Source organism: Apium graveolens, unplaced genomic scaffold, assembly GCF_009905375.1.
Source record: "Apium graveolens cultivar Ventura unplaced genomic scaffold, ASM990537v1 ctg761, whole genome shotgun sequence".
NCBI lineage: Eukaryota > Viridiplantae > Streptophyta > Magnoliopsida > Apiales > Apiaceae > Apium > Apium graveolens.
Genome location: NW_027420473.1, coordinates 7,520 through 22,611, shown reverse-complemented (window position 1 = coordinate 22,611; position 15,092 = coordinate 7,520). Strand labels below are relative to the sequence as shown.

Sequence of the window (15,092 nt, the reverse complement as noted above, 5' to 3'; positions counted from 1 at the left end):
ATACATGAATCTGAATTTTAACACAACACATGTATGTTCAAACCTTAGCAATTAATAAATGACTAAAAAATAATTCACGAATGATAAGTTGTCATTATATTATTATTCGGATAATACATTTCCTGAAAGTTAACAGTCTAAACACGTTAACATTTATTAGGCCTTAGTGTCTTTATTTATATTTAGCATTTAATAGTACATATCAATACATTTAAATTTATCAATCAATTTTTTAAATATTTTAAGAGAGCTGATATATGCACACTCTAGATTTATAGGTGCACATCCTTTGTTGAAATTGAGACCAACATACCCTCACAACAAACAATATGCTGACCAGCGTCGTCTATTTACGACGGACGGTGCGGGCGTATTCATATTTAACTCAAGTCTACTTTCATGTGCGATGAAGATAATTTTTTTTTATCGTAGGGAACGCGCAACCGCTATCTTTCGGGTGCGCACGGAGTAAATCTCACGGGATCACGTAATAGCTTGAGAAACACGTGAACTAAGATTAACCGTATTTAAACTACAGACTATGCCTCATGAGACATAATCATAAATTTTTCTCTCGTGATATTCAAAACTGATCAGGAGGAAAATTATCCCGTCTTTACCCAACTAAACCAACCAAATTTGATCACATATAAATCAGTTTGTGCACGTATCAACTCCCTATTTTAAATATTTGCTTGCATAATAAGAAATTAAGAATTCAAAAACATTAAAGGCAACTTTTAACGTGAAAGATGGAGTAATATTTTACATGACAGCCAGCTGGTTCAAATCACGTTAAAATATCCCATTCTATATAAACACCACCTTCCCCACCTCACCATTCCATAACCAATCTCCTCTCCATCTCTCAACATCTTCACACACAACAACAACAATGGGCATTTGCAGTTCATGCGAGTCCACCTCAGTAGCCACAGCCAAACTCATCTCACAAGACGGCAATTTACAAGAATACCCTTATCCCGTAAAGGTATCATACATCTTGCAGAAGCATCCATCTTCTTTTATTTGTAACTCAGATGACATGGACTTCGACGACGTCGTTCGGCCCATTCCTGATGACCAAGACTTAGTTCCTGGTCAACTCTACTTTGCTCTTCCGTTGACTAGGTTACGCAGGCCACTTCAGCGTGAAGAAATGGCTGCATTGGCTGTTAAAGCTAGCTCTGCATTGTCTAAAAGTGGCGGCGAAAAATGCGGGTGCCGTCGGAAGTCTGGCTTTTCCGGTAATGGTAAACATGATGTTAAGCCGTCGTCTCGGAGGGTGGCGGATGGCGGTTGTGTTGGCGTGAGAAACGGCGGTGCTAGAAGCCGGAGGAATTTTCCTGCGGCGTTGAGTGCTATACCAGAATAGGTTGCACAAGGCATTTTTGTAAATAGAAGTACTTTATTAGGGTAATTGTTTTAGTTTATACTTTAGCGGTTTATTGAAATCTCGTTCACATTCTCGTTTATCGAATTGAAATCCGATATACTTAAAATTATGTTAATAGGGGGATGAAGCGGTGGTTGTAAACATATTCCGGCGTTGACTCTCTGGTGTTCGGCCTATGTGTTTAAGAGTCTCATTTAATTAGTAGCCTCTGATTTAGTTGGAATATTTGTTACTTATAGTAATTTATCGAGTTAGCTTAGCTTAAACGGAAAGCAGATCAATTCATTATTTAATTTCAGCAAAAATAACGCTTTCTTGAAAATTTTGTTGTATGTTTTAATTTCTTTCCACTTATAAAGAAAGTAGTAGCTGTCAAACATTAGCATTGAACATTGAAGTCTATCACAAAAAAAAAGGAATTTTATTGCTCCCTCCGTTTCGATATAACTGTCCACTTTTAAAAAAATTACGTATATTAAAAAATTCTAACATTTTTGAGAAGGCTATATTAGTTATCATATTTATTGTGTTGACTACATTAACTATACTATTATTTGTGGTACAGAGTTAGCCTTATAAATATAAACTAGAGATACAATAATTGTGTGTGGTGTAGAATTCATCTTGAAAATATAAATTATATTTATGATTTTAAGAGTGACATTGAAATTGTAAGTGAACAAATATTTTGAAACAATTTTTTTTTTCAAAAGTGGACAGTTATTTTGAAAAAGTTATTTTGAAACGGAGGGAGTAGTATTTACGGGTTTTCTAGCTGAGCAATGCGGGTTGATAATAAATTTCATGTCAAAAATTAGTAAGAAATGACGTGTCACTCGTAAATGAAATTTGTCTTGATAATATTGATGTGAATTAATGTTATTTAAAAGAGTAGTACTAGATATCCTAAATATCTTCTCAAAAAAATTATCAAATGACGTGGCTGAAACATGACTGATTTTGATTCGTGGGAGCATATAAATGAACGCGGGTCTCATATTATTATTAGGAAGGTTACTAAATATTCATATGACACATCAGATTTGGGGAATTTTTTGGTGTAAAAATTTGGGGTATCTAGCATTTTTCTATTTAAAATATTAACAAAATGTCACATATAATCAAAAATACTAAAAATATTAATTGAACATGAATTTATGTCGATATTATTAATACAATTTTTTCACTCCTAATTTAATATTTTTAGCATTTTTTAACAAATTTAATAATTAATAATGCAGGAGAGATCTCATCTCGTTATTTTAGATTGAATATTAAAAACAAAATATACCATACATAGTAACAATGACATAATGAAAATGGATAATTTATTAGTCATAATTTTTCTTTGATAACATAAAAAATGAATCTTAACGTACATACTTTTGTACCATTTAAACTCGGGAACTCGCCAAGTTATATATTGGCTCGTAGGTCCGTTCATGACATAAATTACGAACTCAGAAACCTAAAAATATAGAGCTAGTGTGCCCGCAAGGGTTGACTCAGTTGTTTAAAAAGAGGAAAATTGTTCTTTTGGTCACATGTTCGAATCCCGTTGGAGGAAAATTTATGATTATGCCTCATGAGTCAGAACCTGTCGCTTAAATGCAGTTTACCTTGGTTAACGTGGTTTGCAGACTATTGCGTGAGCCCGTAGGGTTTACCCAGTGCGCACCCGAAGGGTAGCGGCTGCGGGTTACCTACGATAAAATATAAAGCTAGGGTTTGTCCCATTAAGCATTTATTTTTATAAATTTGAAATATTTTTTTTCAGGAAACAATTATATAAATACAGGATTTATCAATATTATAATTAAAAAATCAAACAAAATTTGACTACATAACTTATTATTGCCCTTGCACACGGTAGAAAATTCGAAATCCGTTTTACATAAGATGAGGATATGCACTCCTGCTTCCGAGGAACATTTATCATAATTAAAACGTTAATTAAATAATTAATGATTCCATGACTAATTAAATAAGTATACGGAGGGATGGGGGACCTTGGATTGGAATATCATCTTCATCTTTCCACATTTGAATGTCTTCTTTAATATAATTATAGGGAGCTCATATCCAAATTATTCTAATTGAACATGAAAGTAGATTTAAGTTAAATATGAATATAAAAGTACGGTGGATCGGTGCTATCAATATCAACAATGAGCGTACACCTATAAATTTAGGGGTGTATTCAATTGAGATTTTAAAGGATTTTCATGGATTTTAAAAATCATGGGGTATTCAATTTGAATTTTAAATAATTCTTTAAAATCTGAAGATATTCAACAAGGATTGTAAAAAGTCTTTTAAAATCTGAGTGTAATCAATTTAGATTTTAAAAAGTCAATCAAAATTTGGTAGTATTCAATTAAGATTTTAAAAAATTCATCAAAATCTGATGATATTCAAAAGTCCATAGAATTTTCTTTTATTTAAAAAAGTTGTAAATTTTGCTGGATTTGCTAGTACATTTTTAATATCTTGAAATCTCTTCAAAATACTTGAGATTTTGATGGATTTCTAAAAACCTCAACAAGATTTTGGATCAACTCCATCAAAATTCACGAAAAATTAAAATTAACGAAAATCTTTTAAAATCCATAGATTATTAGCAATCCTTTAAAATCTGAACTGAATACACCCTTATGGTATGCACATATCGGCTCCCTAATTCTAAATATAAACACGTCTATTAATTTAGAGATTTATATCCATTTGGCGGGAATCCAAGTAGCAGATAAGAAAGAAGAAGAGGAGGTGGAGGGTGGGTAGGTGGTGGCTTGCTGTTGTTAGGTTTCGGGACCATAATACGATTGTGTTTATATCTGGATTTATTTGAACTACACAACTACGTAACAGCTGTATCTCTCACGTCTACCTATGCATCATTACGTTGATTTGTTTGTTGCCATTCAGGAGGAGGTACCGCGCTACAACTATTCAATAATCATAATCCGAATAAACGAACAAATAGTTGGTGCAGAGGTTGAAGTCTTGTTTACTTTCGAAGAGATCGAGAGTTCGACTTCTGGTATTCGCGTGTATTCAGCTATTCATAGTATGACGAATACTACACGGAGGTCGCCATAAATTCGAGTTTTATGTATATGTTGGACCATCTCCTTACCTGAGGCGCCATGCACACAACATGTCAAGTACTCACCCTCACCTAGAGCCGGCCAAATGTGCGGGTTCGAACCGCTCATTCGGGACCGGCTCGTACGGAACCCGGAAAAAATTTGGCACGAAACGAGCCGGTTCAAACCCGTCCAACCCGCTAAATTAGATGAACCGAGTACGAATTCAATTCTAAGAACCCGGAACCGCACAAGCCCGCACGAGCCCGCACGAACCAAGCCCGCACGAGCCCGCGGGTGTGCCTCACGCTCCAACGGATTCCGGTTGTTTCTGCCATGCTTTTTGGATTTTGTTACTGTCTGGTGCTCTGTACTTGCAGTTGCAACGTTAACATCCAAGTTAACGTTACTTGCAGTTGCAAAATTCTGGTTCTATCATCCAATTTATGAAGCTATTTGGAGGCTGTTTTACATAAGTAATGGATTGTAGTTGAGTAAGTAGATCTAATGGTTGTGTGTCGTTGGTATAGTTGCTAATGTTGTTGTTCAAGAAGCTTTAGGGGCATTTTGTTGAGGAGTAATTTGAGAATTGAACTGGTGAATATTGTTCTTGCTTTTGGATGAACGAGTTGTTAGTGAAATGATTTAATGTTCAGCTGAGATGTGATGTGACAGAGAGAGAAATAATTACTAATATAATATTTGAATGATTGTTAAAGACTTAAGTTGGACAAAGAAACGAGTTGAACAACCATTCAACCCGCACAACCCGCGAGCCCGCGTGCCTTCCACCCGCCAACCCGTGAATCGCCCGGCACGCACACGAGTTCAGTGCCGAATCCGAGTTACCTTCTGTAAGTTCAAACACAGTCCGGCCCGATTCGCGTGATTCAAGTGCCGGTTCAGTGTTTATTCTTTCCGGTTACAGCCCGTTAACAACCCGGCCCGGACCGCACGACCCGCACGAATGGCCACCTCTACGCCTCACCCATGGGGTTCTAGTCACCAAGACATGTCACATTCACATTGGTGTCATGTATCTGATTTTTCACTCCCTCCTTCCTAACTTGTACACCTTAGCTCCCCGGTTGAAACGAGGAAAGAAAGTAAGTGAAGGGTAAGTAAAATATTTATACCATGCTATCGAGTTTTTAAAAGTGAGGGTAAGTAAAGTACCTATAGTGTGCTACCGAGTTTTTAAAAGTGGCGAAAGTAAGTGATAATAAATTCAAATTTAACAAACTTTCACTCTAAATATGGAATGAAAGTATTTTACATGCTTATCACTTAATTGCTTCCCTTTAAAAAACTCGGGGTAATGTCTTTATAATTCATTATCAGGAAAACAAACATCTCATATTAAAATAATAATATAAAATACTGTACTCTTGAAAGATCATTCCTCTAACATCTTAACTTTTTACAGGGACTCATTCCTTGACAGGGTAGACCTCAGGGCGGGTGATTTTAATTTTTTTCTATGAAATCGATTGAACGTAACAATTAATAAATATCTTCATACTTTGCTAATCATTCGTGGAATCAGCAATTTCCAAAACGATAAATTAATTTTCCTAGTTTGTTTGTCTGGATTCCTACAGGCTCAAGGAGGTTTTGGAATGGCACAAGTCGCAGTCATAATGCAACAACAGAGTCCCAATTATTTACAAAGTGGAAGCGGTGATAATGCTCATCTTTCACACTCAACTTTCATAATGCTACTACTTACATTTCAAAGCGTGCTTCGAATTGCACCTTGATTGAAAAGCCTGAGATTCCCCTAGCTTCTGGCTATATGCGAGTGTCACATTGTACATGCGACAATTTAAAATTATTCCATGCATAATAATGTATGTCAATCCAACATTATTAGAATCATTGGTGTTTTGAACACTTGTTACTTCAACTAAAACTTCGAATACTATAGCTCACTACATTAGTATCCCGAGTTTTAATTAGGAAGGAAAATAAGTGGTGGGTGAGTAAAATAGTTTCACTTGCATTCATATTTATACTCCCGAGTTTTTAAAAGGAGCGAAAGCAAGTGATAATGAATGTAAATTTAACAAACTTTCATTCCAAAATTTTCACTCCAAAAGTGGAATGAAAGTACTTTATCTCCTTACCACTTACCTCATTTTCTTTAAAAAACTCGGGAGCTAGGCCTTAAGTTCATGGAAGTGCCCTCAGATTAGGGGTAAACGCGGGTTGATTTTTTTTTTTTTTTATCGTAGGTAACCCGCAGCCGCTACCCTTCGGGTGTGCACCGGGTAAACTCTACGGGCTCACGCAATAGCCTGCAAACCACGTGAATAATCGGACCAACCTAATTAATTCGGTTTTCAAAAAATGATCTCGTTAACCAAACAAATTATTTTTCAACCCAACCATACTCTTTATACATCGGGTCGGGTTGGTTTGGGTTAAACCTCGAATAAAATTATTTAAATATTTTTAGGAGTCAAAATTAAAAATAAATTTAATCAAAACTTGAAGTGTACTTCATAATTTAACAGAAGATTTATATTATTGGAAAATACACGTACCGTGTACTCTTCTAGTTTAAATTCAATAACTTATGGTGTCTTATCCGTAAAATAATAATTTTATTTTGAAAATATTATTTATTACAATAAATATATAAATTAAAATTTCAAATAATAATACTATTATTATAAAATCGGGTTGGGTTGGGTTAGCAAGGTTTAAGTTTTTTGAACCTTGACCCAACACATTATATTCGGGTTGATAAAAAATTAAATCAATTAAACTTCGGGTTTTGAATAGTTCGGTCCAAAATAAGGCGCTGGTTGGGTGGGTTTTACGGTTTGGTCGGTTTTTTGTTCATCCCTGCCTGAAATCACTCTTTATCGCCCATATACGAAAATGTGATCAACTTTGTCCAAGACTCTTCTACGTCTTACCGGTTCACTATGATGGTGTTTCAAATATAATGTACCACCCAAAGATTTTCTAATTCCTCCTAACTAAGCTTAGTGGATGAGTTGACACTTTCCGGGTAATTTGCAGCCTTCTTCCAATCTTTAATTCTTTCGGTTTATAAATAAGGAAGAAGAAGAGAATAACATTTGCATATTCAGAACACTACAAGAAAAACGGTCATTTCCTACCATAATTCCCGTTGTTAGTAAATGGTTGAGCAATTCCTACCAATTTCCGCTGATAAGATTTGCTTGATAGGAAACGACCATTTTTCTTGCAGAGGAGGGATAGTACACTAACTATTGCTACTGAGAAGTGAGAAGCTGTTGAAAATCCTATGATATTAAGCATGGTTCAGATTCAGTAGCGTTTTGGCCCTCGACCATACTTATGTTCTGTGGACCAAAAATAAGATCCTTGTGTGTTTTACATACACAATTCACACGTTGAGGATCAGTATAAGACTATGAGTAGCAGCTATGCATGCAAAAGAGTATAATTATTTTTTGTTATAGATGTTTGTAATATAGAATAATGAACCATACAACTATACAAGGATAAAAAACTCTCGCATGAAACATCACAATTTGTGTAAGCATATTTCTCATGCATTAGGGATGCATATATCTATTGCATTTGTACAAAACCCTTGTCATAAATCATGACATATAATACAACCACTAAACTTGCAAAATGATTTTACCTGTGCAAATAATGACTTCACCAGCTCCTTGGAATAAGATATCTAAAATTGAAATTGTAGGGAATCCATTCAATGATTTTGCGGGACTTGGATATCTGACTCTTATTTAAGCTATTCCTTAAAGATTCCGGCAATTTTTTTTGGATCATGTCGATTACACTAGCTGCACATAAACCTGAATCCTTGGCAAAAGATTCGACAAGCTTTGGCAAGAGCAAGAGAACTTTATGGTCTTTCCTAATACCAAAGTTAGCTCGAATATACTCTTCTTTTGCGGTTTCAAGCTCTTCCAGCACTCTCTTTGATGTGTACACACGAATCTGAAACATGGAAGCGCTAGTTTAATTTAAGAGTCAGCAAGTAATGGATCGAAATGAACACATGGAACATCACATTATGAACAGACCGCTGGATCAGAATGACTTCCCGCACAAAGGGCAAAGTGCAGTAGGGGCTGTGGATGCTTGATTGAGTATGCCTGCCGTTTATCTCCTGCTTTGAGTTTTGATCTTGAAGATTGTAACAAGCGAGGCAGCCACTGTTAGTCCAAGCAAGACATCATTAGTTTCACAAAAAAGACGAAACAGTCAAATTTGTAGACAATTCTAAGCCAACAAATAAAGTTTACGAGCTTAGGTATTATCTTAAATTTGATAGATTTTGCTGATCAAATGAGAGACCATGCGATCCAGAAAGTAATAAGACATTAAAAAACTATAGTTTTCTCTATTGTGCTCAGGTTAACATGGTATCAGAGGTTGGTTTAGGGATGGTCTCGGGTTCAAGTCTTTGGACCTTTATTGTTTAAATTGTCTTTTCCATTGGACTACTACTAGTGAGGGAGAGGTGTTGAATATAGTATTAAACAACTTTGTATGAGGTCTCCTTACAATAAGTGTTCAAAACAAATGTAAGAATGTAAACAGATTAAACAGGCAAACTACCTGTCCAGGACGAGACATCCGGCATCCCAGAATATAAGTTTGTATGAGGTCTGCGCTTATTATCTGATTCCCAATGTTGTAAGCAGCCTGATTTAACTAAAGAATTAATGCTGATGTTCAAAAATCAATTTTTCCAAAAGAAAGTTAAGATGCTCAACTTACCTTCTGCAGAAGAAGGAGTCTCTTGGCATTGTTATGTGGAATCCCATAAGTCAAGTATGCCTGTAGAAAAAGAAAAGGTAAATATTATGCTATTTTTGACCTGGAGATGAAAAGGAGGATTCACATAGGTCATGTGCTTAGGAGAACATACATGCATCACCATGGCATTGTGTACATTTATCCAAAATGATAGCTTCTCCTCATGGTTCATTTTCCTGGGGTCTATCTCAACCAGTCTAGAAATTAGTGTCCTGCAACAATTCATTAGGTCTAAGGTATCAGCAGGAAATTAGATATTTTACATTATATTCTAGTTGCTCAAGTCAGGAAACGATATTTCACAACAATCACATCGCTTAAACATTATATTCTAGTTGCCTAAATCATGAAATGATATTTCAGAACAATCACCTGTACTTTTGTAGCATATGTTCAACATCGCTTAAACTTTTCGTATCTCTAAATATATGCTGCACTTCAACCATTGTGCTGTAAGGTCCACTAAATTCCTTTAGACCTTGAATATGAAATGGGTTATCCAACCTTTCATCGGATGTTAGATATTTCCTTAGCCCAGGACTCCACATTTCAGAATGATCGCTTGGTGAAAATGCACTTGTGGAGGATAATGATGACGTGGGTGATGATAGTCGATGATTAGGAAGAGGCGGGTCAGAAAGTTTGCAATATATATCTGAGATACATTTGATCATATCCTCGGAAAGCTTATTTGGTGTTTCGGGCATGTGATCAGCGATAGGAGTACCTAGATACTCTGCCAGACTAGTTATATCTGCATTATTCTGTGCATACTGCAATGAAGCCACCAAACATCAAGTCATAACACATCCAAATTCTCTTACAGTCATTCCTTTTCTATTCTACAAATTTTATTGGTAGAAAAGCACACAGTTCAGTATTGCAGTTATATTGGAACTACAAAATAGTATCACAGATAACATTTAGTAATTTAACACTGCTCATGCTAATAGGGTCAGTAAATTATTAACAAAAGATACTATTTCTAGGAAGTTTAGTAATTGTGGAAAAACAGATTTACCTTCAACATGGACGAAGGCTGGGAATAACAAGAATGTACACCTCTTCCCAAAGGCCCATCTGGAAGAGAAGTCGTTGAATATTGAGATAGTGATGATTGGCAGCGAAGCACGCCAGGATCTACTAGTCCCTCCTCTCCACGTATAGTGATAGACCGATCAAAGATTGATTGGCAATCAGCTTGAAGGTTACAAGTTTCTTTACCCGTTGTAATATCAACTACAGATCTTTGAACAAAATTTTCTTTCGGTGAAGTGATGGGGGATTTTAATATTTCAACCTTAGTAGATGGTGACACAGTGGATACATGTTGATCAAATGCTTTTCGATAGAGAGAGAGAAGATATTGTTCCAAATTCATAACCTCCAGCTCTAACACTGAGATGTCTTTAATCAATTCAGTCGTTGGCTGAGATCACATGAAGTAAATTTCATTTTTAGTGCAACCATAGAATTAAAGCCACGTAAATATCATAATTTATCCGCTTCACATGATTCTTCCGTATCATAGAATTTAAGTTTGCTAAAAGGGCGAGCACATTTTGTTGAGAGTAGGAAAAACAACAAGAAAAAAGTACAAGAAATATTGTTGAGCATTATAGCAATTTGTAACTAGTTTAACAAATGGATCACATAGAATATTTGTGATACTAATAATGTTGTCAATATATCTGTATATGCTTAACAGCTTAAAAAGGTCTAGAGGAAGATAGGCAGAGCAAACAACATCCAGAAATCCAAGAAGTCTCTCATTTATTTTAAGAGGACTTCACATTGTTGATAAGAGAACAATGTTTTAACTGTACTCCTTGAGTGCATGAAAAATTTGCTTCTCTGGATATATGATAAGAAAAAAAGGGTACCTTAGGCAAATTTATCTCCTTCTCTTTATCATTGGAAATTGGCATGTGACCTAGTGTCTTTTCTAGCGCACCACGGACTGCAATTTGGTCCTGCAATCTTTTTTCAAGTTGCAGTATCTGCGTGGAGTTGAAGCAAAATTTTTATGAAAAAGTTTAACACTGATTCCTTAAATGTGGAGACAACTAAATCTTACTGAGACTTGAAAATTTCTAGTGAAAGTGAGCTCTGATTTTATGGGTTGCCATGATACAACATTGTTATATATGAGGTTTTAACCAACAGAATGTATAGTACCATGTTAATTTTCTTATCATATATGTATCCATTCAAATACATGTCTTCAGTTTCGTACCTCTTGCCTTAACGAATTCTGAACATGAGGATTGAAAGACAATTTCGCATTGCTACTTGTGCAGCCTTTCAAGTTTCCATCATCCTGGTAACATACAATCTTGATTTGTTAAAATCATGCTACCATTCTACAAGGTTATTGGGCATTTTAGAAAACGATGCATGCAATTTTCACAATCACAACTAAACTAAGATAAAATAAGAAAGAAACATAGTGTAGTTCTCAGATTGCACCGAAAGGATCAAAGCTTTGTTTGATTTAACAGAAAATGAGAATTGAAAGAGAGTGGTGGGATATGCTTGTTGTGATGTTGTACATAACCGGATTTTGTGGAGTGCACATGTTATTGATCTCTTTACTCTTATACCCCATGCTTACATGAATATTGAGGAAAAAACTAGTTCTTGTTCTGTTTTCCAAATGAGGTAACAGATTCTACAACATGGAAAACAGAAAGGTAAAAAGGCATAGATATACTCATACCAATTTTGGGCACTCCACTGCATTGTAAAGATGATGTAGGTTATCTTCACCCAGGCTTATCTTATCAGCAATGCTGTATAACATAAACAATGTCAACAGTCATTTACCGTAGAAGGAGAGGTAAAGTATACGTTCATCTTACCTTCTCCAGATTATGCCAACATCTAAGAAATTGCAGAACTTCAACTATTAACCAAATTCGTACATACATAGCAGTAAGGCCACACGTAGCTCTAACACACCATATCACATCTTCAAAATCGAAAATTTGTATAATTCACATACATTGGTAAGCTATTATCAAAAGCCTCTCAACTTAATCATGACTACAAGCATGGTTATAGATTTCGGAAAGTGGAACTAATCGGTTGAGGTGCCGATTCGTGATTTATCCGTGATTTTTGAAAAATCAGCTGATTTCAATAAAAGAGACTACAAGTGAACATGTCAATCTAATGTGGTACTCCTATTTTTTATGATGACAATAATAGTCAAAGAACACATCTTTCCTACTTATAACTTACCAATATACAATTATTGCTAATTTAGAGTCTTAGACAACTTATGATGGACCTTAAATAGCAATATCATCCCTCTATGCCTCTATGGCTCTATCATACAATTAAGTTGCAAAATTTAAAGATGCCATTTTAGCACAAGCTAATAAATGAAGCTCCAAACACTTGGTAAGTCAGTTAGTTTACCTCTGAGGATGCTTGTGTTCAGAAATAACTCCCACTCCAAGCATGCTATTACTCCAAGAAAGATTAGCAGCTGAAAACAGTTAAGTAATCACATAACATAACATGCAATTAAGTCACAAACTCAATAAGTAGATATATAAGAAGGAAGAAAAGAAGTGCACTTACCACAAACACTCTTTGCTTAATTTGATAAGTTTGATGACTATGTTTATAATCAAGAACAGGGTGTTTGAGTAACACAAGAGAGCTCAAGTGCAAGCAAATAATAAAGCACAGAAATGATCACCCTTTTGATGGAGTGGGCCTTTTCTGTTGAAAGTAGTATACCAAATTTTGTGGACTTTGGTTGTGTGAAAGTCTCCTACTGTGACTATGACCCCTACAAAAATGTCAAATACTTGAAAACTACATACGTATTAAATCTTTACTAAAAGTAAAGTTATAAAATGGATAGAAAAAGAAAAGAGAAGAGAAAAAATTAAGTATTTGGGTTAGATGTGGTGAACTTGGTGACAAGAGTGCATTTTGATTTTGTTGTTGGAAAGCCGGTGGAAATTGGTGAACTTCCCGTCAACTTCTTCCTTATTTACTGGACACGACGCATTTGACATACCAGAAAAGAAAATATTTAACTAGCATTATCGAGAGCGCGAGAGAGAGAATTGAACCAAGAACCTGAAGGAGATTGTAATATCCCGTAATTTTAATTGAAAAAAGTATTAAAATTAGATAAGGACTAAGATTTCAAATTTAATTAGAATCTGATCCAAATTTTAGGCCCATTACTTTAATTAAATTTTAAATATTAGTCTTTATCTAATTTTAATTTTTTTTTCTATTAAAATTACGGGATATTATATATACTACCCTCCTTAAAAAGAATTTGGTCCCCAAATTCACATTAATCCTAAAATGCGCGACACGTCTACCCCCTTGATCTACCAAAGGTCAAATCATGGTCCACACATGAACGCATCCTAGAGAATGTACTAGTCCCATACCGAATACACTCCGAAGGACGACTTGGCTCTGATACCAACTTTAACAGCCTGCACTTACGAACTATTAAATCTAAATCGAAACTAATACAAAATACAATTATTAATCCAAAATCTATTACAAAAGGTTACTATTACAAAAGTGCAGCTAAAAGCGGAAGTACAAAAGTCAATATACTTCAAAACTAAGTCCTCGAACTCCAATGCTATTCAACTCGAACTCTTAGGCGAAACCTGAAATTGAAAGAATGAGCTGTACAACCCAGCAAGTACGAATTGTCTAATTATTTAACCGGGAAATAATGGGTGTTTTTAATAAAACGAATTTTCTCAAAATAATAATAATTTTGTAAAAACAATTTCTAAAATAAATCCAACCCAAAGTTTTATATTTTAAAATTCGGAATTTAACACAAAACACACAAAACAGAACAGATTTTATAAAAGATCAGAATAGAGTAAAACAAAACGAAACGATAATTCTTATAAATACCACAGTTTTGATCTACGACCACACTTTATCACTAGCCGACATCTTATTCTTATTCTTATTTATCACACTTTGCCAGTGGTCAACATCTAAAGTTCAATAATTATGCGCTCTTAATAGGTATCTAAAGTTGCACACTCGTGCGCCTACTAAGGGTATTTAAGGCTAATTCCGAAACTATAGCGTAAATTACGAACGTGTTCGAAAACGTAGAGACTGGGTTTCAAAAGATTCTCGTATCTTATTTCTTATACAGTTCGAAACATAATTCTTATATATTATACGAAATTCGAAAATCAGAGTATCAAAACTTTTCCGAAAATAAAAGCAAGTCAAAAAGTACTTATCTCAAAGCGTGACCAGATCTGAATATAATTTTTTTGACACTCTAAACGACGTTAGCTTGAAAAACACGAAAGCTGTAGAGAACGAAAATACCTTTCCGAAAAGTCCAGGATCACTGAATTCTGACTTACGATGAATTTTCTACGAATTTTACAAGACTGCTGTTTTTTGTGTACGAAACCCTACGAATTTTGATATAAAAGACGAGGAATACGAATATGATATATTTATACGATACAAAACCCTATATCTTAACCTACAAGTTATTCATACTAGTTTAAAACCCGTGCGATGCACGGGTTCCGTTAATATTTAGATTTTTTTATTTTTATTTTATATGATTTTATTGAAATTCTAATATAAATAATTAAATACGTAAATTAATAACAATATAATTATAATTTGATTGTGTGTAATTTTAAGTTAAATCAAATAGTATAGTATAAAATGGTACATGGTTGATGAGATTTGAACCATTAACCTTATTTATAAATAATAATTAAATATTTGATATTGTTGGGGTTCGAACCTGTGAACTTGGATAATGTATTTTTTTATAATTA

At 34.7% G+C, this 15,092-nt stretch overlaps 2 protein-coding genes across 3 annotated transcripts; one reads left to right on the top strand and one right to left on the bottom strand.

Annotated features, from left to right (window-relative positions):
* The first annotated feature begins 828 nt into the window (after window positions 1-828).
* Window positions 829-1,553, top strand: LOC141704243 (uncharacterized). Its single transcript, XM_074507529.1, has one exon. The coding sequence runs from the start codon at window positions 896-898 to the stop codon at window positions 1,373-1,375; it is 480 nt and encodes a 159-aa protein (XP_074363630.1). The 5' UTR covers window positions 829-895; the 3' UTR covers window positions 1,376-1,553.
* A 6,360-nt stretch (window positions 1,554-7,913) lies between these two features.
* On the bottom strand, window positions 7,914-13,035 carry LOC141704244 (uncharacterized). 2 transcript variants are annotated; one of them, XM_074507531.1, is made up of 12 exons: window positions 12,862-13,035; window positions 12,697-12,741; window positions 11,993-12,065; window positions 11,510-11,593; window positions 11,157-11,273; window positions 10,295-10,702; window positions 9,646-10,046; window positions 9,386-9,485; window positions 9,235-9,294; window positions 9,073-9,159; window positions 8,535-8,666; window positions 7,914-8,448 (listed from the first exon to the last, which is right to left on the bottom strand). In XM_074507531.1, exons 2-12 carry the CDS (start codon window positions 12,738-12,740, stop codon window positions 8,146-8,148), a joined length of 1,809 nt encoding a protein of 602 aa, XP_074363632.1. In that variant the 5' UTR covers window position 12,741; window positions 12,862-13,035; the 3' UTR covers window positions 7,914-8,145. The 2 variants fall into 2 exon arrangements, with proteins under 2 accessions (XP_074363632.1, XP_074363631.1); XM_074507530.1 differs by having other exon boundaries at window positions 7,915-8,448; window positions 12,697-12,766; window positions 12,862-13,034.
* Between the last annotated feature and the right edge of the window lie 2,057 nt (window positions 13,036-15,092).

What these genes read in the sequence shown, in the direction of transcription:
- LOC141704244 (XM_074507531.1), bottom strand. Translation starts at nt 12,740, where the DNA reads ATGCTTGGAGTGGGAGTTATTTCTGAACACAAGCATCCTCAGAG. An exon ending in AGAATTCGTTAAGGCAAGAG is followed by an intron (nt 11,274 to 11,509) that starts GTACGAAACTGA and finishes AACTCCACGCAG; the next exon opens with ATACTGCAACTTGAAAAAAG. An exon ending in CATATGCTACAAAAGTACAG is followed by an intron (nt 9,486 to 9,645) that starts GTGATTGTTCTG and finishes GAATTGTTGCAG; the next exon opens with GACACTAATTTCTAGACTGG.
- LOC141704243 (XM_074507529.1), top strand. Translation starts at nt 896, where the DNA reads ATGGGCATTTGCAGTTCATGCGAGTCCACCTCAGTAGCCACAGCCAAA.